The 24319-nt window shown below is 40.1% G+C and overlaps 1 protein-coding gene across 1 annotated transcript in view; it reads right to left on the bottom strand.

Annotated features, from left to right (window-relative positions):
• The window catches only part of LOC101568944 (zinc finger protein 14-like), a 56948-nt gene extending 36591 nt beyond the window's left edge, over positions 1-20357 (bottom strand). Inside the window, exon 1 of the mRNA XM_023706396.1 lies at positions 20238-20357. Coding sequence (XP_023562164.1) covers positions 20238-20321 — 84 coding nt within the window. The 5' untranslated portion in view covers positions 20322-20357. The remainder of the gene's footprint in view (positions 1-20237) is intronic.
• Between the last annotated feature and the right edge of the window lie 3962 nt (positions 20358-24319).

Below are 24319 nucleotides of genomic sequence, written 5' to 3'. Positions count from 1 at the left end.
GCTTCCATTTATCTACAAAAACCTCTAATTTATCTTTTTTATAGCTGAGTAATGCTGCATTCTGTAAAAAGTACCTTATATTTTCTAAGCATTCCTCGGTGGATGGTCATTTGAGATGTTTCCAAGATTTACCCGTGACCAACTATTTTACTATAAACATGGACGCACATATATTGCTATGTCATGATGATTTCATTTCTTCTGGAAAAATACCTAGCAGAGACTAGCTGGTCTGAACGACACCTCCAGTCCTAGCTCATTGTGGAACCTCCAAACTGATCTTACATAGCAGTTGTACCATCCTGCACTAAGGACTAATGAAAATCTAAAAGATACAACAGATACTGTGAAAAGGAAAGAAGTTACTCAACGGGAAAGACAAACTTGGATGAGGAGAAGGACAGATGAAAGTGGGAGAAAAGTGATTTAGGTATATATGCAGAATAATTTCGATAATTGTATTATCAGTTTCTGCTGGTATTATGAAAGGAGCAGTCAATAATTAAATTGTTTTTATACTCTCAAAACAAAAAAAAAAACTGTAATGTGATGGCTAGTATAAATGGAAATACCAAATGGAAGTCATTGGTGTTGCCCTTCCTGGGAAAAAACACTAAATATACAACATTGCTTTCCTACAGAGACTGCTGAGATTACCGTCACTACCAATCCCTTGAAACATGCAAGAGTTGTGGTTCTAACTACGTCTTCATTTAATTCTTTAATTTGGTCTGTACAGAAGATGGATGGGTTTGAGAGGATAATGGTACATTACCACAAACTGAATCAAGTTTTGACTCCAATTGCAGGGCCTATACCTGATGTGATGTCCTTACTTGGGAAGATCAACACATCTCCTGGCACTTGGTAAGCAGCTATTAATTTGACAATTGCCTTCCTTCTTCGCATCTATTCATATGGCTTAGGAGAAGTTGATTTTCAGTGAAGACCAACAGTACATCTTCATTGTCCTTCCTCAAGGATATAGTCACTCTCCAATCCTGTGTTACAACTTAGTCTGCAGGGATCTTGATCACCTTTCTCTTCCATAAGGCATTATACTATGTTATGACCACTGACTGGACCAGGTGAGGAGTCAGAATCTGCTGTGGATTTGTTAGTTAAAAATTTGAGAGCCTATGGGTGGGAAATAAGTCATACTAAAGTTGAAGATCTTCTAACTCAGTGAAATTTCAAATGGTCACATCACATGGGCCATGTACAAATATCCCATCTAAGGTAAAAAATGACTTGATTTGCCTTTCCCTTTGACCAAAACAGAGACACTGTGTCTAGTAGTGGGCCCCTTCTGACATTAGAGGGAACACATTACTCACTTTGATGCTTTACATTGGCTCATTTACTGACTCAAAAACCTGTTAATATGAGTAGGGTCTGGAAGAAGAAAAGGGTCTGCAAGAGGTCCATGCTGCTGTGCAGGCTGCTCTGTCACTGGGCCCATTTGATGCAGCAAATCTAGTCATATTTTAAGCATCAGTAGCTGGTAGAGATACTGTCTGTTGTCTCTGACAGGCTCTAATATGTTAATTGCTATGAAGACCTTTAGGATTTTGCAGCAAGACTTGCCATAATCTGTAGATGATTACTCAGCCTTTGAAAAACAGTTGTTGGCATGCTACTGGGTCACAGTGGAAAATCAAGGTTTGACCGTGTTACACCAGGTTACTACACAACCTGAGCTGCTTAGCATCAGTTTAGTACTGTCTGATCCACTGAGGCATAAATCAGTTTTGCACAGTAACAATCTATCTCTCAATGCAAACTGTATATGTTGTGATCAAGACAGTTCATGTTCAGAGACATAAGTTACATGGAGAAGTTCCTCAGATACCCATGGCTCCTACAACCTTTTTATCATCTAGGGCCAGGGAGATGACTCAGTAGAATAAGCACTTGCCTGGCAAATGCAAGGACCTGAGTTCAACCCCCACTTCCACCAAAAAACAAAAAAAAAAAAAACACAGCCTTTCTATCACCTTCCTTTCCCAACAGGCACCTATGGCCTCAAACTTTGTACAAAAATTCACCTATTAGAGGGGAAAAAAAGGCTAGCCATTGCTTATGTATAGTACCAGAGAGGGAAAATTTTGTACCAAGAAGAGCAGGGATACCTATCAACTGGGAGGGAAGATTTCCCTCTGGTCATTTTGTTCTTAGGACTCTGAGGAAAGACTCTAAAGAGGAAGTTAATGTGTTTAGAGATGTGACTGCCCCAGATTGTTAGGGAAAAATTAGACTCCATAATGGAGGAAAGAAACAATATACTTTGAGTGCAGGAGATCCCTTGCAGTGTCTTCTAGTATTGTCATGCTGTTATGGTTTGTGTCTAGTTGTCCCCCCAAAGCCTCATGCAGTCATGGGGCAGACTTCTAGAGTTTATGAATAACTCATGACCCACTGGGTTATGGGTGTGCTGGGATAATGTGTGTGAGTACTACACTCAGCCTGGGGTGGCTAGCCTGAGTGCAACTGAAGGAAAACAGACTTGTTCTCTGTTGTCTCTGTTGCTGTTGTTGCTGTTACTCCATGAACTGCTGCACTCTGCCATGTGCAAGTTTACCTTGGAGCCAGCCAAGTATGAACTGAAACCTCCAGTAACTGTGAGCAAAAAAAAATCTTCTGCTTTCATTTTGAATGTTGGGTATTTGTCCCAGCAATGAAAGAAGAGGAACTGAGACACATGCTGTTATTAAAGTCAGTGGAAAACAATAACAACCCAATCCAGACAGAATGTCATATGGTACACAGCCATCAGGAATGAAGGTAAAAGTCACCACATCAGGGAAAGGCCCAAGACCTGCTGAGTTGCTTGCTGAAAGTCTAGAAATACAGAATGGGTCACACAAGTAGTTCTAAATACAAGCTATAGCCCTATAATCAGTTATAGGTATGAGAACTGTAATAGCTCTTTCTTAATATCCTTTCATGTAATATGTTACAATTGGTTAAGTCTTATTAAACCTGTTATAGTGTTCCAGTTGTAAAATGTTAGAAGGATCAACCACAGAAAAGTCACTTCTATCTGGCCAAGGGAACTAATGCATTTGCATCTGTACACTGGGCAGTTGTAACATGTTAGGTATACCTACGAACTCATCTTTGTATCTGGAGACTCGTTTAAGGAAATGTGCATAGTGGTGAAGTTGCCAGGGTGATGGTGACAGTTAACTGCTTATGTCAAGCTGAGTAGTAAGGCCCAACTAAACCTGACCAGCAAATTGTGGATGTAGAGATCCGACTCTAAAGAGGACTTCTGCTAGAATATTATAAGAAGGAAACAAAAAAAGAAAGCTTACATGTGTCTCTGCGGAGGAGCTCCAGTGTTCACTGCCACACTGGAAGCCCTCTCCTGGTTTCCAGAACACTCTTCAGCTTCTAGCTCCGACATTCAGTCTCCTGGCACAGACCCTGTGTTCTGCTGACACAGACTCACACGGAACTCTACAATGGGCTCCAGGCCTCCAAGTGGATTTTATTTTGGATATTCAGCACACAGAAAGACCTATTACGCTCTTCCATATCAGACTGTGTGTGCAGTGACAGTAAAACAATCTTGTAAATTTATGCATATTGTAAACTTTGGGGGAAGTCTAGAGTCAATCTATTTAATTACAGATATAAAAAATCATATCTGTAGTTGTATTCATTATTCTACATAATGAACCATTCCTGGAATCTATCTATAACAATATGGAATGCATGACTTGTATACGTTAAACAAAATAATGAAAATACTGACAGGCAGGCTGGCAAGATAGCTCAGTGGACTAAGCACCTGCTTAGACAAGCACAGGGACCAGGTTCAATCCCCAGTACCACATGTTGTGTTGGCTCCACCCCTGGGCATGCTGAGCTGGCCACTGAGACCAGGCACGGTGGTGCATGCCTGTAATCCCAAAGCTGGGAAGGCTGAAAACAGGAGGATCACGACAAATCTAAGCTGCATCGTCTATCTATCTATCTATCTATCTATCTATCTATCTATCTATATATATCCAGGTTAAAAAAATCCATGCATATTGTATACCTCACATTAAAATTGCTTCTTGAGGGCTAGGGAGCTCAGTGGTCTAAGCACCTGTCTGACAAGTACAAGGACCCAGGTTCGATCCCCTGCACCATATGCCATGCTGGCCCCAGAACTCTAGCACTGTGCCAGCCACCCAGTGCTGGGGAGGTTGAGACAGGAGGATCACTATAAGTCTGAGCTGAGTAGCAAAACCCTGAACCAAATAAATAAATAGTTTCTTTAGTAAGCACTGACATGTAATATCACAATTCATGATATACTTTATTAAACAAGGAACAGTTAATCTGATTTGTCACAGTCAGAAACTCAGAGAAATATGGTTTATGTCTTGGCAAAAATTGTGGTACAATTACCGACAAATTAAAAGTCATAACAATATAAGCATGAAAAGTAAAAGGCTAATGGTAGGAAAACAAAATTTTATGTAAATTATAATACTGACTTCAACATCAAAGCAAAATAGGCAAAATTATGTGCTTCGTGTAATTAAATTGGGATATATGCGAGTATCTAGTTAGGACATGTAGAACAAAACATCTGCTAATCTGCAAGTTGTATGTAAAGAAATGAGATTTTTATACATGTTCACATGTTTCTAAATACAAATATATTTATATATACCTTGCAATATCAAATTCAAAGGCAACATTTGTATACAGAATGGGTGTACACACCAAGAAAACTACAGTCAAAATTGGTGGCAAATCTCAATTAAAAACCTATCAATAAAATATTTTAGCAGGCTATCCTCCCCAAAAGCAAAACAAAATCAAAATTACATAAATACCTTACTTGGAAGTGAGAAATACATTTTAATTTACCTTGTTCATTAAAAGATACTATATATTAGGTTCAAAGATAACAGCTTACACATAGTATAGAATGTTGGTATGGTTTCTCTAAAAGACTCCAGATACATAATTCAATTCTTTATAAAAGATTTAATGATACACACAGAATATGTTCTGGGAGACATCTGGCTAGCAGTATATCTTCTGGAAAACCCACGAAGAAATGCTGGCAGCAAAATTTTCTCTTATATTTATATAGTTCTCCATTATATGAAGAATTTTCAGGTTTTTCAAAATAAGCTTACATATACAGTCACTCTCCAGTGTGACATCATTCATGTAGTTGATAAAAAGAAATTTATTCAATAGAGTTCCTCCTTATTGTGAGATCTATGTATATAAAATGAACTTAATAGCAAATCTTTTTCTTCATGCCTCATGCATACGGTTTCTTGTCTGTGTGACTTCTTCCATGTATTTGAAAGGTTGGTGTGTAGTAAATGCCTTCCTATATTGTTTCACCCCATTGTGAGCTCTTTCATGGCTCTTATAATTACTCCTTATTGTGCATGCTTTTTCACATTGCTTACAAATGTGTTTCTTTCCGATGTGTATTCTTTCACATTCCTCACAAGATCAGTGTGTAGTGAATGTTTCCCATATTGCTTTTTTTTTTTTTTTTTTTTTTTTTTTTTTTCCAGTGCCAGGGATCAAACTCAGAACCTTGTGCTTGCCAGGCAGGCACTTATGCTGCTGAGCTATATCCCTGGCCCCTGCTCATATTGCTTGTGCAAATAAGGTTTCTCCCCACTGTGAGGCCTTTCATAAATTTGACAGTATTGGTGTGTAGCAAATGCTTTCCTACACTGCTTGCATATACAAGATTTCTCTAGTATAACTTTTTCTCATGAATTTTACAACTACTCTTTACAATAACTTTCACACATTGCTTGCAAAAGCTTTCTGCCTAGTGTGAGTTCTTTCATGTCTTTTATAATTATATTTCATACTGAATGCTTTTCCACATTGATTGCACACATAAGGTTTTTCTCTGTGTGTTCTTTCATGTATTTGACAAAACTGGCGTGTAGTGAATGCCTTCCCACAATCCTGGCATACATAAGGTTTCTCTCTGGTGTGTGTCCTTTCATGTATTTGACAAGATCGTTGTGTACTGAATGCCTTCTTACACTGCTTGCACGCATAAGGTTTTTCCCCTGTGTGAATTCGTTCATGAATGTTAGAATAAGTCTTTGTAGTGAATGCTTTTCCACATTGCTTGCAAACATATGGTTTCTCTCCAGTGTGAGTCCTTTCATGTCTTTTATAATTACTCCTTATAGTGAATGCTCTTCCACATTGTTTGCACACATAAGGTCTCTCCCCTGTATGAGTTCTTTCATGTCTTTGACAGGATTGGTGTGCAGTGAATGCCTTCCCACAATGCTTGCAGACATGAGGCTTCTCCCCTGTGTGAATTTTTTCATGTATTTTAGAATATTTCTTTGTAGTGAATCCTTTTCCACATTGCTTGCACATATAGGGTTTCTCCCCACTATGAGTTCTTTCATGTATTTGACAATAACTTTGTGTGCTAAATGATTTCCCACATTGCTTGCATATATAGTCTTTCGCTATATGACTACTTTCATGTCTTTGGCAAGAACTACGTGTATAGAATGTTTTTCCACATTGCTTACATGCATAGGGTTTTTCTTCCATGTGAATCCATTGAAGAATCTTACAACTTTCAGTACTGAAGTTTTCTCCATATTGCTTGTATACATATAGTTTCTTCCCAGTGTCAATTGTTCCATATATTTGAATACAACTTTGGGGGCTGGAGGCTTTCCCACATTTCTGACCAACAATGGTCTTCTCTCCAGTTTGAGTTCTTTCACCAAGATCATAGTAGGCTTTCCCACATTGCTGATATTCACAGAGTTTCTCTCCATTTTTGTGTTCTTCTTGTGTGTCTACATTAACATGTAGAGTTCGAAAAAATATGTTTTCACGTGAATAGCAAGTTGAATATTTATAACATTGTGCTATCTCTTCATTTCTGTTAAGAAACAAAATATCAGTAACAATAAAAAAGGATTCCATATCAGTAATTTTCTAGGATAATTTGTGCCTTGATGCCAGATAAGAAATTTTCAGAATGAATAGGCTTAAAGCAATGGAGGATGCATTCAAATAGCCCATTTAATGCACTTAATATTGTGAGGTAGAATCCTATCATTTTGTTGTTTGTTTTTTTTTTCTTAAACAGAAGACACAGCACTCTTCTCTTTCACTGAACACATACAGCATTTTTTTAAAGTGCTGAAAATTAAGAGTCTGAGCAATAAAATAAAATTATAGATTTTTAAAAATCTCTTAGTTTGGGAGAGATTCTCATTGATAATATTTTGGTCAGGGTGAACTTCCTGTTGTCACCCTACTGGTTCAGTTTATCAGAGTGCTGGGATTATAAGAAGACACCGCCATGCTGAACCTATCCCATGTTTTCCTTTTCCATGCTCTGTTAGCAGTGCTTAATCATTGTGAATTATTTCCAGAACTTAGCTGCTATGAATACACATGCATACCTTGCTCTGAGCATGAGTACATATGTATCATTAAAATATGACACTTCTGGGGCCAGGGAGATGGCTCAGTGGAATAAGCACTTCCCTGGAAAGTGCAAGGGCCTGAGTTCAATCCCCAGTTCCACAAAAAAAAAAAAAAAAAAAAGGTGGGGAGAGAGAAGATATGACACTTCTAAATACTTTCAGAATATACATAGGGGCTTTTGCCTGGATCAAATGCAAATTTTTGAGCTGGAGATAACTTTTATCACTATTTTTTGAGATGCCTGTATGCTGAATATAAAAATGGTTGTTTTATATTATTATGAGTAACATTTATTGGTGGATTCTAAGAATTTTAAAGCAAGAATGCACACAATGCTCTGGAGGAAATTTTCATATATCTATTAATACACTAACATCCAGGGTATACAAAACATCCAGATTATACAAAATCAATCTCTATGCATACTGGGAAATTTTGTGAGATTAAGTAATTTTTTTTTTTTTTTTTTTTAGATACAGGGTTGGTCTCGCTACATAGTTCAAACTTGTAGTGATCTTCCTGTCTCCTCAGCTTCTCCAACACTGGGATTACAGCCCTGCGCCACCATGCCCAGGTTTGGGGCCAGCACTGTGCACCTAGGGTTCCAGGGCCAGCCCAGTATGCAGTACCAAGGATCCAACTTGGGACCTTGCACTTAACCAAGCAGGGGCATAGACCACCAAGCTATCTGTCCAATCTGAGATTAAACAAATTCAAACAGGGCCTGATTTGGAAGGTATATGTAATATACCTCCTGCTCACACATAGACTCTTGAGGGGTACTACGTTTCCTTATCACTGGAAATTACCTTAAATGTTCTGAGGTATTTTTGTACTCTTCTTCCATTTGCTGGTTGTCCCAAGTTCTTCCTGAATTGAAGCCAGAGAAATAGAAAGTCATTATAACATTATATCAAAATTATCAGTTAGCATTAAATTCATGATATAAGGTAAAAATGCCTGAGATATTGTTCAATTTTCACATTGTACTCAATGAATCTGTACCAATCAGCAAGATCCAATGTTTTCATCATATGTATGAGAAAATGATCTCATGCTTACCTACAGCATTTATATTCCTAAGTGTTTCCCACATCACATCTTGGTAGAGCTTCTTTTGGGCTGGATTCAGCAGAGCCCACTCTTCACTGGTGAAGGTCACTGTTACATCTTCCATGGTCACTACCTCCTAAATAATTAGATATATATTTCCTGAAAAAAAGTTGACATTTACACCCTGAGAACCTGAAATCCTCTTGTAAAAGCTGAACTGGGGTTTTTCCATCAAATATAAATTCCATGTCCTTGTCACAATAACCATGTATACACACATATTTTCACAAGCAATTCTTTTGGGGTTTTTTTTATGTATTTAGTACAGAGTCTACAGGGATCACTATACAGATCAGAGTCATAGTGATCCTCCTGTTTACAGCCTCCCAAGCGCTGGGATTACAGGTGTGTGCCACCACCACAGGCAATTCTTAATGCTAGATTGCTTCTCTCTTTGACACCAACAACAAATTAGCAGCACTGGTTGCCTGGTAGAGTTACAGAAATTGAGTTTGTGCGTGGTTTCCAAAACAGAGATCAAAAGGCAGCCTGTAAATCACCATTTCAAAAAATAGGGGAAAGTAAACTATCTAATGAATGGTTATGACAGACCTCAGATTATAATCATTCCAATCTGATTATTTATACAACCAGCTCATTCTTTTTTAGATTATACATAGGTAGCATTTTGAAATCTAAATCTGGTTTCTTAAGAAAAAAAAAAATGAATTGAGTACTAAATAAAGTGTAAGCATTTTGTTCCTTACTCTTCTAGTTTTTCACACCAGAGAAACCATGTGATATTTATACATGTGTGTCCAGTTTAGTTCTCTTGAGAATGTGATGTCAAGGTCTACCCATTTAGCTAGTAATGTTTCAAGCTTATACCTCTTCACAAAATATTATATTCACTTTTAAACTTAAGAAAACCACAATCTTAAGGTGAAATCTTGAAAAGTATTTCTTAAATCCTTCAGGTAACTTGTATTTTAAAGAAAACTTGGGGCAAAGAAAATGCAAAAAGGAAAACTAGCGAGGGACAAGTCCCCCTTCACTGCCATTTGCAAGGGAACCCACCCTCAGAAGGTCAAATATTTATTCCCAAGGTCTTAACAAACTTCTCAGTGCTTATGAAGTCCAAACTAGCTCAGTCAAGATGGCGACCCTGGGAAATATGAAGAAAAGAAATTTAAATCCGGGGCTCCCTCACAACACAGCCATTTTCACAGGAGGAAACTGCTCTCTTGTTGAAGGTCTCTACTGAGCAGAGAACTCACAATCAGTTGAACTCTGATCTTTGACTCTTCCCAATATTGTTTTGAACTCACATGTGTACTGTTTGAGTACTCAACAATTGTACAAGAAAAAAAATGGCATGCTCAAACTCAATGCAGCACATAAAATGTCTAAAACATCGACAAACTCAGAGCACTGTCCTAGTGCACTGCTTCAAATGAACATGGCTGTCCAAGGAATGTGACGCTGTTTTTCATTATAAGTCATCATGCTGAAGTTCTGAAAATGTGGCACACAGCAGCAACACTAACAGAAATGGATATACTGTCTCAAAGTGGCTTATGATAGAAAGCGAAGGGCATTCCTGTGGTGCAGAAAATTATGGGAGTCCTGGATCCTCACTTTCAGAATCTAGGTAGAGTCACGTAAAATTTTTTGCTACACACAGAAGTAATCTGAAATTCATAGATGCTCATGTAGGGCATAAAGTTTTCAGGGAAGACTTTCAGAATGGTCCTATACATTCTCAGTGAAACACGTTTTCAACATTCTTGACATAAAAAGAAATAAGTGATGATGTTTAATTGAACCGCACTGTGATCCTCATTTATAGTTGCGCTTGGTGATCCACAGCCGTGGTCATGCCACTATGGGAGGCTGAGGCTAGAGGATAGCAGTGTCAAGGGCAGCCTGAGCGCCACAGCAACACCCACTGTGAAAATTCAAAATAATAAAAGCACCATGTAAAGGGCTGGATGGCCCTCAGGGTGAAAGTCTAAGGCTTAGTCTCCAGGAACACATACTCAGGGGAAATCCCTGGTTCAGCAGCTGATTTGCCTATGTCCCTTCATCCCCTTCTTCCTCATAGTATATGCACTCCTTGTTCCATCCTTCCTACACACACACACACACACACACACACACACACACACTTACTTTTCTGTGCTTTCCACTGATACTGATGCACACCTGCACTTGGGACATTTTTGTGTGTGTATTTTAGGGAAGGGTCTACAGAGTGTTCAGAGTCGCACTACTAGATAGGACGCATAGTGATCCACCTGTTTACAGCCTCCCAAGAGCTGGGATTACAGGTGCACACCACTACACCCAGTTTCAATAGCCATCTAAAACCCTGGGGGGGGGGGGGGCGGCACGGTAGGCCCGGGGTCGAACTCCTGGCCCCTGCTCCTGTTTGCAGGCACTTTAATCTGCTGAGCTATTTGGCCAGCCCTGTGCAATACTGTTTAACATCAAAGTCCTTTCTTCATTCAGCATGTCCTTTTTGTATTTTAAGACAGGGTCTACAGGTCTACAGGGTCTCACTGCATAGATTGGACTCGGAGTGATTCTCCTGTTTTCAGCCTTCCAAGTGTTCAGATTACAGGTGCACGCCACCACATCCAGTCTCAATTGCTGGCTCAGCGCACCCCAGGGGTGAGGCCGGCACTGCAGGTCAGGGGATGGAACTCCAGGCCCCTGTGTCTGCCTAAGCAGGCGCTTTAATCTGCTGAGCTATTTTGCCGGCCCTAGCATGTCCTTTTCTGAACACTGTCTGCAAACTATCAATGAACTATAGCAATTCTGTGAGCAGAGGTACTGTTCTCTCTGCACTAAAACATGAACTGTACATCCATGTGTACAGTTTAAGAGGTTTGAAAATGTGGGTTTAAAAAGCAACCCTTTGTGGGCCGGGGAGATGGCTCAGTGGAATAAGTGCTTCCCTGGCAAGCACAAGGGTCTGAGTTCAATTCCCGGTTCTGCCAAAAAAAAAAAAAAAAAAAGCAACCCTTTGTGAATATTGCCCTTTGCTTGTATCTTCCCTTATTTAAATGGGTAACATATCATCTAATGTTTGGAACTGTAAATTATAAGAGCTTATCTATTGATTATTTCATTTGTTGCACTGCTTTAGATATTAAAAAAAAGGACTTTTAATATGATTGGCAAGGACCCCCCCATAATAATTTTCATCACAGGCTATATTTTGCAATTATATGTGAGTTGTAAACAATGTTTAATGACCTTAAAATTGTGTGAAATTGGTTGATAATTTCGGAAATTACCATCACGACAATAAAGCCCTTAAGGGAAAATACAACTTATGTTCAAGATCTCATCTTTTAATTTTTAACAAATATTGCATAATTAGGTCTTAGCCACTTTCCTGTAACTGGAACAAAATACCTGACAACCTAAAGTGTAAAAAGTAGCATTTATGTTGACTCACTGTTTCAGTTCATTTTTTCCTTAATCCAAGTTTGAAATGGCATGACAAGATTGGAATGGAGGAGAAGGTGCCCTCAATCCATGGCAGTCAGAAAGAATGGAAATGTGGAACATACAAGAATATGCTTTTCTAGGCCATGACCCTAGGAACCCTGCTCCTGACCCTAGGAACCCTGCTCCAAAATCCCCACCCCCTAAGAGGACATTCTGACAGTGAACTCATCAGTGAATGCATCCGCTGAGAGACAAAGCTACAGAAACCATTCCATTTTCACACTTAGGAGACATTTAGTGGACACTGTAGATAAAAACTAGACTTGCTATGTTGCTTAGTGTTATGGTTTGTGACTAGTTTTCCCCTCAAAGCCTCATGCAGTGATGGGGCAGATTTCTAGAGTTTGTGATTAACTCATGATCCACTGGGATTATGGGTGTGAGTGCTGCTGGGATTATGAGTATAAGTGTCACTGGGATTGTGAGTACCATACCTAGTCTGGGGTAGATAGCCTTTTTTTTTTTTTTTTAATGGCAAAAACAAAGTAACTTTATTGACTGCTAAGCTTAACCATGAAATGCCAGTAAGAAATAATTACAAAACAATGCAGGCTTTTTAAAACATACTTTTGGTATCATGCTGATGTGATCCTTTCACAGAAAGGATTATTTACAGTTTATGTAGATATAAAGTTTATTCTTGCAAATACAAATGTAAGTGATGTAGAGAGGCAATATATACCAAACTGGTATACTTACTATACTTATTATCTCTTTGCTCTTTGCTGTCTTCTGCCACCATGAACTGCTGCCCTCATCCATGTGCCACTCTGCCTTGGAGCCAGCTGAGTGTGGACTGAAATCTCCACTAACTGTGAGCTAAGTGAACCTTCCCTCTCTTAATTTGAGGCATTGGGTATTTTGTCCCAGAAACAAGAAAAAAGTAACTGTGACATTTAGTGACAAGAGAACACAAAACACAGCCCAGGGCCACCCACATAGAAACTTCAGGTAAGTCAGGAGTCTCCCCTCAACCCTGTGGCTCACTGCACAGCATGGGAAGCGGGGCTGCAGGCACCGAGCTGGGGGCATCAGCGCTCAGGCCACAGTAGCATCCGCTGCCTCACACAGGACAGGATGTCCAGTTCCCAGCAGAAGGCTCCATGTTGAGGTGACTGAGGCAAAATCACCAAATCTACCCTTGAACCTAATTTAGCCAAAAATATTGAGACCAGGTTGCCAAATTAAAAATGTATTAACAATGATAAAAATAGTTATATGTATCACAGATAGAGCTTTTGGGTTCATTGTTGTCATACACACAGTGCAAACTTGTCTATCCTTAAAAAGTAGCCTTCCCATTAGACTTGGAGGGGGGTTGTGGGTTAGCTCAGTTGTTTAAAGCACCTGCTTGGGGAAACTCAGTCAGGAGCAGCGGACCATGGTTCGATCCCCAGCTCCACAAGCCACAAAAGACCTGCCCTTAAGGCAGCCTGCGCTGGCAAAAAAAAAAAAAAAAAAAAAAAAAAAAATCCTTCTCCATTAGATGTGATAATTGTTTTACCCAATTTTAAAACAATGGCACAATATTTAGGTCTACACTGTGCCTCAAGAATATTCAAGTAAAATGAGCTAACAGATTTTTTAAATACATTTTTTTCTACATTTCAGTCTACATTACACTTATATTCTCTAGAATACTTTCAACCAGAGTCAGTGTAAAACCCATCCTTCAATATCTCTATAGAAACATTCTGACATGAAGAAAATAATTATCTCATTTAGGATTTCATTTTGTTACCTCAAGTCACTCCTCCTACATTCTGTTTACATCCTTTTCTCCACCTTACACAAAAATTACCCCCCCTTTTTTTTTTGTATTTTAGGGAAGGGTCTACAGGGTGTTCAGGATCTCACTACTAGATTGGACTCATAGTGATTCGCCTGTTTACAGCCTCCCAAGAGCTGGGATTACAGGCACGCGCCAAGACACCCAGTCTCAACTGTAGTCTCAGTGCCCCGGGGCGGGGAAGGCACGCAGGATTGAACCTCCAGCCCCTGCACCTGCTTTCAGGTGCTTTAATCTGCTGGCCTATTTGGCCGGCCTTCAAAAATCCCTTTTAAGCTTAAAATTCATGTTTAAAAAACCTACATTTCAGGCTTTTGAGTACAGCTGTACTGTTTCACACATATTCTTGCTTTAATCTTCACTGGATTTTAAATAAAAACAAGTCTACATAGCTTTCAAACACTACAGGAATAATGTGAGAGACAGTGCCTTCCTGTCCCGTCATTTATACCTAAATCTTGTGAGCATGTCAGTGCTGTACTTCAAACACACTCTCATTGTTGCTTAAATATGCAGCCACCTATGGAAGTTGTCCTATGGAGAAATGCTCCCATCAATTCCTAAATTGAGAACTGCCCTCCTACCATTCCTGACATTCATAACTCTATGGTGATAGACTAGGGATTCATTGATTGCATTCTTAGGAACAGAACAAAGGAGTTTAAGCTTGCTTAGGAAGGATCTACAGCATGGTGAGAAGCGGGGCTGCAGGCACTGAGCTGGGGGCATCAACAGTGAGGCCACAGCAAAGTCACCTGTCTCATATTTAACCTCAGTGCCAGGAATGTTAAAACTGGTTCTGTCTGCACCCAACAGACCTTTTGCCTCAACCACAGCCCCACTCCTGACTCAGGTCACTGTTCTGTGCACATTTCCATTTCCAAGAATACGGGAGTCTCGGGCTGGGGAGATAGCTCAGTAGAATAAGTGCTTGCCTGACTAGTACAAGGTTCTGACTTCAATTCCTGGAATAGTAAAAAAAAAAAAAAAAAATAGGGGAGACTCAAGGCCCTTCCCATACAACCTGTAGTCAACAAATCTCACAAGCCAGTGTTTGAACCTTCTAGAGTGCTTTTAACTAGAACACTGGGACCTTCTGACTTGGGTTCCTGATAAAGATTCCTCCTTCTGGACAGCATGCCTGACAGGACAGTTTACACAGGATCCGTCTTTCTTTGCTAATGGCCTGCTGCTCCATTTCCTGCCCTCTCAGTTAAAAGGACAATGGCAAGTATACACTACCTGGTTGAAAATAACACAAACGATAGACTATAACCCAAGCCCTTCCCAACACAGCCTTCCTGCCTAAATATAGATTTCACCCAGAATGAAATTTAACATCATTGAAACAGATTTGCTCCTACATGTCCACAGTTGCCACTGTTTTCTTACTGAACCCCACAGATGTTCCAGAGTGTTGTCTCCGCAATCAGTCCACAAATATTCTTCTGCACACCCAGACTCTGTATCACATGAAGAAAAGTAATATCCCCAAATGAGAACTGGACTGCAGGCACAGGCGGGACAAAATGGAATAGAAAGGAAGGTTTAAAGTTGTCTGAGGATGGAAATATAAATATGGCACTTGGTTTCACTATGCAGCATTTTTCAAACCTTATCTCTTAATCTGCTGAAAAAGAAAATACAATATCTAATAAAGAAAATGGGACACTGAATTAATAGTATTGTCCAAAGTTAATCAAGATGAAAGAAATGGAAACACTTCTACTGTCTCCAACAGGCAATGTCCTTCATCCAAGATCACAAAAAACCTGAATTGTGAATACTGATCATGTATTTCACCAGGAAGATGAAAGCAATTATTGAAAAATGCTCCACATCACTAGCCATCTGTGAAGTGCAAATTAAAACAACACTGAGATACCATCTCATCGCAGAAAGAAGGGCTAGCATAAAGAAATCAACCAAGGCTGGGGATTTGGCTCAGCGGTAGAATGCTTGCCTAGCAAGCTGGAAGCCCTGGGTTCGGTCCTCGGCACCAAAAACAGAAAAATAAAAAATAAAAAGAAATCAACCAACAACAAATGTTGGAGAGGCTGTGGAGGAAAAGGAACCCTTTTCTACTGCTGATGGGAATGTACACTGGTGCAACCATTATGTAAATCAGTGTGGAGAAAAACTAGGACTGGAAATCCCATTCAAACTAGCTAACACTCTACTAGGAATTTTCCCACAACTGAAGACATCATATCACAGCGATATATGTGCACCTATGTTTATAGCAGCACAATTTGTGATAGCCAAATCTTGGAAGCAACCAAAATGCCCATCCCCTGAGGAATGGATGAAAAAGATGTGGTATTTTTATACAATGGAGTATTACTCAGCTATAAAGAATGATAAACTCGAAGCCTTCATATATAAGTGGATGCCACTTCAAGATATACTCATAAGGGAACTAAACCAAACCCACACAGGTAAATATCACAGTCTCCCCAGTGTAAGAATTCAAAAGAAGAAATAAAAATAGAAATTTATAAGAAATTTAATAGAAATTTAAGAATTAAATAACGAAGAGAGGGCAAGGAGAAAAGCTAGGAAACATGATGCAAAACCATACATTTATAAGCACAAGATGGTTAAGACAATGATCCTGAGAATCTTCAGCAGGTTTTTGTAACTAACAGTTGACTGGTAGGATTCTCACCCTGACTAACTACATATGCTGATACCTGTGCACTAAGCAACTGCACTGAAGCTAGCAATGTGTAATACTAGGGGCATGCCTGCAATGCCTCTCATTCTGGTCTTCTAAATATGTACTGCTTCTAGTGTCATATCAACTACTATACTGTCTCTCAAATAAATGTTTGTTTAAAAAAAACAGGGTAATAAATGAAAACAAGAGACAAGTAAAAATGTCATAGGACTGCCCTGCTATAATGCTGTATATGGATTTCTAAGTTTCTGTGTAAGAACATGCAATTGTTTATTTCTATTTTTTATTTTGTTTTTTTCTCCACATTACATAGGGATTTAAAGTTTCACATATCAATACTTGACAGAAAATACCTATTCCATGTTATGTTTAAAATGTCTGATATTCAAACAGTGAGGTTAAGCTCAACTGCCTATGTTGTAGGGTAATAATATCATTAAGCTTCTCTTTTGGAGGGTTAAAAACTTAAGTATGCAGACCAAAAATTAGAGAAAAAGAAGGGCTGCAAGGATAGCCAACATTTTGGCCCTAGCCCTTCAAGGTCAGGGAGGACTCAGGACATATGAGAACCTGTACTGTAACATCCTGTAACTCAGTGGTGTTCTAACTGCTCAGCCCTGTATCTTTTCATTTAAAATTTCAGTCCTGCCCCCTTTTCCTGGTGATGTTATCCACACAGTGTAACAGTGTGTGGGGTAGTTCTTTATATTAATAAAAAAAATGAAACCAAAGAAAAGAAAAAAAAAGGATCTTCCTCCTTTAACAAATAATTATTATACTGTTCTCATAATATGGTTTCTCAGGATAAATGATTAAGAAGCATTCAAAACAAGAAACAACCCGATGAGGGTCATGTTCATCAGAGAACTCTATGAGGAGCTGAAGGAGTGACTCTACAGATGCTACTTGAATTTGAAAGGAAAAATATCTTCATCAACTCAAGGGGAATTGAAGAGAAAATGTACCTAAAAGGCACAGAATTTGTGCAAGTGTCATTGCTAATCCTTGGATGCTTTAAGCCTACCTGGAAAATGCATGCGTCAATGTTCATTTTGGGAAACTTATGTAACACAAAGCTAAATTGATAATAAAAACTAAATGTCTCATGGATGTCATTCAACAGAATTCATTGTAAATTCATTGTAAGTCTTTCAGACTGAGCAGGGACATTACTGCTCTCCACCAACATGAAGTGTTGAACCATGTACGATTAGTGTGAAAAACTAGTAAATATCAAAATTAAAAGTAAGATTTATAAGGGCTGGCCTGACAGCTCAGCAGACTAAAGCACCTGCCTATTAGGCAGAGTACAGCGGCTGTGGTTTTATCCTGTACCTAACCCACCCCCGGGGCATGCTGAGCCAGCAATTGGGACTGGGCGTGGTGGCACACACCTGTAATCTCAATGCTTGGGAAGCTGAAAACAGCAGGATTCACTATCACTTTGATCTGGGTAGTGAAACTCTGTAGACCCTGTACTAAATTTTAAAAAATTAAAAAAGAAAAAAGTAGAAAAGAAAAATAAACTTGGGGGAAAGTAGCTCAGGGTAAAATTCCTGAGCTCATACCCTGTAAAACAAAAAAGAGCAAAGATACCTTAAAATCTTTTGCATTCAAGAAAAATCCCTTCCAACTCTAAATCAGTGATGATGTTTGTCCTATTGTTAAACTTGCAACAAAATCAGTTTCCTAATTTCTAATTTTGCCCCAAAAATGATTATGTGAGCTGACCTAGTAGCCACGGGAAGAAATATTGGTTACTAAACTGTCCTCCTTTCTTTAGACCTGTGAACTTCAACCTAATCTCAAAACAAGCCCGCAGAGACTTTTTCATTTATTGTCACATGAAGAACAATGTGACCTCTGAAAGAACACTGCTGTAGCTGCTGATTGTTGCCACCCTCCCAAATCTGCGCTCTCCCATTTGTTTCACTCCCATTTGCTCTTGCCTATTTAAATATCCCTTTTATTCTATTTGTTCAAATGCCCACTGCACATAACTATGGGAATTTACCCCTACTTCAGTACTTTTTGTCTTTTGAGCCAGTGTTTCACTATACAATGCAAGCTGCCTTAAACTCGCTTTGTATCCTTGTTCTGGCCTCCAACTGAAAGAGATTCTCTTGCCTCAGCCTCTAGAGTGTTGGGATTACAGGCATGAGCCATCATGCCTGGCCAAGTACATATTTTATGTAAACATCTCATCTAATGTTGCAATTTTTAAAACAATGTCTAAAAACGGTTTACAGACTATGTAGCAATTATTTTAGAGATGAGGCCGCTTTCACTTTCCATTCATCCCAATATCATATGTACGCATGCCTGTAGATGCCCCTCTTCAAAGCACTTTTCAGTGTGAGTTTAACAGATGGCCCCTTCAGGAAGCTGTTCTTGGCAGGAACACTTTACCTTTCCTTGGAAAATCATTAACAATCTCCCATCTCTCTCAGCATTCTAAACTCCAGGAAAAGCCTCAATCTAAATACAAAGGACAATTTGCTTTATTAGTATATAAGTAAGGCACCTAGCTAGGGAAGGGCCTGGGATAGAATAGGGAAACTAAATATTTTGATAAGAATTAAAGTGAAAATAGCATTACTTAGAATACTGAGCAGGATAGGGCTGGGGACATAGCTTAGCTGCCTAAGTGCATGCCTGACAAGCACAAGGTCCTGAGTTTGATTCCCCTGTACCACTAAACAAATGAACGAAAAAAACCAACCAAACAAACAAAAAAACCCACCATAGGATACTGAGCCAGGAGTGAACTTTCTACCCAACAAAGGATGCCAACCCTTCTTGCTGAAAGGAATTCAGCCTGACCTTACTAAGCACCTGAGTTTCCAGGAACTTACAATGCAAAATAACCAGTGATCTTCTGAAATGTGTTTCTTTTAGGCAGTGCAAGATGAACAAATGGGTTAGACAGTCTGAGCTAAAAGCAGAATCCACAAAGCCATCTGTGCTAGGACCCACTCAACAAAGAGTTTTTATTTAGCATGATCTTCTTTTCTCTAATTAGCTCTAGATTGCCAGGCTACAGGACAACTCACTCTGGACACTTCCAAAAATCAGACAAATATTTTTCTCATTTCCAATAAAATCTCCCGTAACATTCTTTTCTTTCGGTTCTCGACATCATTCCTCAGTATTGAGATCACAAGGTCTATTCGGGCAGTAACCACAACTGCAAGTACAGGTCCGATGTAAAAAATTACAGTGACGATGTTTTCATTGCTAAGCATGAAACCGAGGGTTTTCCCACGCTCCTGCTCTCTGAGGCGTTGGAGATACAGCGGTGCCTGGAAACGACCGAGAAGGCATGCTGGGTTGGCCCGGCGCGGTGTCGCACGCCTGTCAACTCAGCAGTTGGGAGGCTCGGCAGGAGGACCGCTGAGATTGCAGGAGCAGCCTGGGATTTGTAATGCATTTAAAAACAGCCTGCACTACATAGTGTGGCCTTGCCTCAAAATACAAAGAACAAAAACAAACACACACACACACACACACACACACAAAAGTGTCATAGTAAGGTGTTTGCCGGGGACCTACAATTGTCCCTGCCTAAGCAAAGGGGAAAATGTTACAGGGGATGATGGATCATCAAAGAACAGCAAGACCTCGTGTCTGGGGGTAAGAAGGGAGGCTGTACCTAGACTGCCACAGCCGTTACTGACCACTTCCATTCAGAAGGAAGCCTATTCCAGCCCATCCCCATCTCCGATCCCATAACGTCACCATTGCGTGGCTTGAGAGTCTCCCAGAATCCTTTGAATGAAGCTCGCAGCCAGTAGAAATTACAGAACAAGACGGTCTAGTCATCTTGCACGCTGTCAGCAACACACAATGTTTACGGTGGCGCCATGACACCGGAAGTGCCCTCCACCCTCGGTCCACCTGATTGGGTAGTTCAGACAGCCCCGCCTTCATCACTGATTGGCTCCTGCTCTTTTGACAGCTAGCAGGCTGGACGTGGAGAGATAAGCCTAGAAGAGCAGAGATGGACTCAACTGTCATTTTGTAGCCCAAGAAATTCTGTACCAGTCGTTTTCCTTAGATTTCACTTTCACCTCGCCTGAGATATGCTTGCATTTAAGGGATTTGCTCCTGGCTTTTCAGAGCTGCCCTAGGTTTCTCTCTCTCTCTCTCTCCCCCCACATCCCTCCCTCCCTCCCTTTCTTCTTTTTATTTTTTTAAAGGTTTTTAATTTTCTTTGTTTTCTTTTATGTATTTGTATTTAGTACAGGGCCTACAGGGTCGCACTACACAGGTCGGACTCATAGTGATCCTCCTGTTTTCAGCCTCCCAAGTGCTGGGGTTACAGGCATGCGCTGCCACACCGGGTCTCAGAGACAGCGTGCCCCAGGGAAGGGGCCGGCACGCCACGCTGGGAATGAACCTCTGCATCTAGGTAAGCAGGTGCTTTAACCCACTGAGTTATCTGGCCAGCCCTCTTTGTTCTTTTTTTTTTTTTTTCTTTTTTTTTTTCTTTTTAAGAACCCAACATATCTATTGAGGGAAAGATACCTTCTGCCCAAGAGAGAAACAGAAGAGGACCCAAGTGGGGTTGCCCTGCTCTAGTTTTCTTAATGAACTCGTGGACTTTTCCTGAAAATAGAGCACACCTGTGCGCAGAAGTTTCCTGGGTCAATGTCCTGAGGAAGAGTGAAACCCTGTGACCGAAAACGTGATGAGGCCATGATATGAGACTGAAATCTAAGGAAAGCGACTAGTACAGAATAGCCTGCACTACAAAATAACAGTTGAAGGGGCCAGGGAGATGGCTCAGTGGAATAAATGCTTCCCAGGCAAGCACAAGGGCCTGAGTTCAATCCCCAGTTCTGCCACACACACACACACACACACACACACACACACACACACACAAAACAGTTGGGTCCACCTGTTCTCTTCTCAGTTTGTCTCTCCACGTTCAACCCAGCTGGCTGGCAATAGAGCAGGAGCCAATCAGCGATGAAGGCGGGGCTATATGAACTACCGAAACAGCTGGACTAGAAGGAGACAACCCCCCCCCCCCGTTAGGAATGAGGTAGTCTATTTCATTGTCAGGACTTTCAGTCTCTCAATCTACTAATTTTCATCTATTACAATGAATATATGGCCTCTAAGAGGACTACAATTATTTTGTAAATGAGATTGGAGTTGCATGATAGCAATATTATACAAGAGTAGAGATGAAAGAAAAGCAAGTATTCCAATTCCCTCAGACGAACTTCATAGTTTATCTATGTTCATTAAAAAATTCTTGAATTTTGAAGATAAATGTATTTCCCAGCATGAAGGCCAGAAGAATTGCAGAACCAGCCCCACATTTGATTCATCTGACCACTTCATGGTGATGAGGCTGGGACACAAAAAGACCTTAGACTGTAAGCTCCCCATGTCCTATGATGACTCATCAGAGGTTGAAATTCCCCAACTTTCCACATTAATATTCCTAGAAAAAAAATTACAAGGAGTCAGTCAGAGTACACTCGTGTTAACAGCTTGTTGGTCTTGAGATATTTACTGGCTACAGTGAAGCACGCTTCTTGGTGTGTCTACCTGAGGCATGACCCTGCGACCAGAGGAAACTAGTCTGCTCCCCGGCCGTTTCCTCTTGGCTTGTTTCCCTCCTCTCTGGATCCTGCGTCTTAAAGGGCATATCTATGTCCTTTGTTTCTATTTACCATGACTTTTTTTAAATTTTATTTATTTATGTGTGTGTATGTGTGTGTGTGTGTCCAGCTCAGCCCACCAGGGGGCGGGGCTGGCTGGCATGTGGTGCTGGGGGATTGAACCGCGGTCCCTGTGCTTTGCTAAGCTTGTTCTAAGTAGGTGCTTTAGACCACTGAGCCATCTCACCAGCCCCTTACCATGATATTTTTGTATTAGAGATCAAATCAACATTGCATTCTCAGCAATTATGAAACAAAATAAACTTTTCTTTGTTTTCTATGTCAAGAAAATTTTTTTCTCTTTTCTTTTTTCTTTTTTTTTTTTTTTTTTTGTATTTTTTTTAGTAAGGGTGTACAGTCTATGGGGTCTCATTACCTAGATCAGACTCATAGTGATCCACATGTGTTCAGCCTCCCAAAGAGCTGGGATTACAGGCATGCACCTCTCAATCACTGTCTCAGTGCGCCCCGGGAGCAGGGCGGCATGGCAGGCTGGGGATCAAACCCAGGTGCTGCGTCTGCCTAAGCAGGCACTTTAATCCACTGAACTATTTGACCTACTCAAGAATTTCTTTCCTGGGGATGGGAAGATGGCTCAGTAGAATAAGTGCTTCCCTGGCAAGCTCAAGGGCCTGAGTTCAATCCCTGGTTCTGCCAATTTCTTTCCTGTGACAAGACCACCATCACCAATAATAAAAATGTAATATAATCCCTGTTATCTGTTATCAATAAACTTTCATATACATCAATTCTTTCTTCAGAAAACCAAATGAGTTTTTCTGTCTGAATAGTCTAAATGGATTTCTTTCCAGTCCACATACTTCAATTTGACTCTGGCAACTCCTTGCATATCACAGTGATTACAATCTATAATATGTGCAATGAGTTACCCAATATATACAAAAATCTGGCCATGAATACAGGCTTAATACCAACCCATGTCTTCAGACATCTAAAATCCTGTTGCAAGCATTTTGCAAACTACTGAAGGCCTCCTTATTAGCTACTAGTTATACTCCTAGGTGGTAACAGGAAAATAATCCCCATGAAGAATATCTACAATGATGTGAAGTGGAATATAACAATAATTTCTGGTAAAACATACTAATGAACAATAGTTTGACACAATGTAACATTGTGTCACTTCCATCTGCATATACCCCCAAATACACATACATGCTGCCTCTTCTATCTGCAATTTGATTCCCACAACACCACTTTACCCAAATCATATATACGCATGTTTCAGGTCTAATTTGTATGGAATCACTTCCACTCAATCCTTGGCATGGCAAAGCAACACTGCTAAATATCTGCTAAACATCAAGTGTTTAATACGCCAATATTGCCTTGGCTTACCTTGTCCCAGTTTATTACAATCCATCAGACTCAACATAAAAGAATTTCTCAATTTAAACCAGAAGACGCTGAGGTCACGGAGTAGCTTTTTTCACAGCTCCACGGTGCTCCTCCATCACTTCCCAAATTCTTCCGGGAAAGATATTCCAAAGTTTTCTTCATATCCTCTCAGCAGTAGTAATGACCACCACAGTTCTCAGGACTTATTTTCTCTGCTTTGTCTAATAGTATAACTAGTACTTGAGTGAAATTCTATTTTGATCCACTATTTTACAGTTTTGATTGCATGAAAACTGTGGCGCAGTACCTCAGGTGAAGCCAACACCATAGCTGGAGAACAAGGTGGGAAAAAATCCACTGACTCCCTGGCCCACTATCCCAGTCAAGGCTACGCCCTAATGGCCAGGGGTGTCCAGCCAGGCGTCACCTCTAAAATAGTGCACTACTTCCCCCACGGAGCCAGCTCAGGGAACACAGCTTTACAATGGGCACCGTTGGGGAACAGTCAATCTCTGAATTACTACTTTCCAGTTTTTGATATTGTGTTATTTGCAAAGGAACATGGATTAAGGTTATATAGATACCAAGCAACACACTTTCAAACAATGCTTGTATCAAAAATTTAATGAAAGGGGAATTGAATATCATCCTCAAGATGAAAATTAAAGCATATCAAAACCGCTGGGACACAGTAGAAAGAAACAGCGAGAATAAGAAACTTCTGGTGATGAGCACATGGATTTCACAGTAGCATCGAGTCTAAAGCAAGGAAGAAGACACCAA

This window comes from Octodon degus, unplaced genomic scaffold (genome assembly GCF_000260255.1).
Source record: "Octodon degus isolate 3935 unplaced genomic scaffold, OctDeg1.0 scaffold00255, whole genome shotgun sequence".
In the NCBI taxonomy this organism is placed as follows: domain Eukaryota; kingdom Metazoa; phylum Chordata; class Mammalia; order Rodentia; family Octodontidae; genus Octodon; species Octodon degus.
Note: the sequence above shows the minus strand (reverse complement) of the source record. Positions and strands in the feature narration are given on the sequence as shown.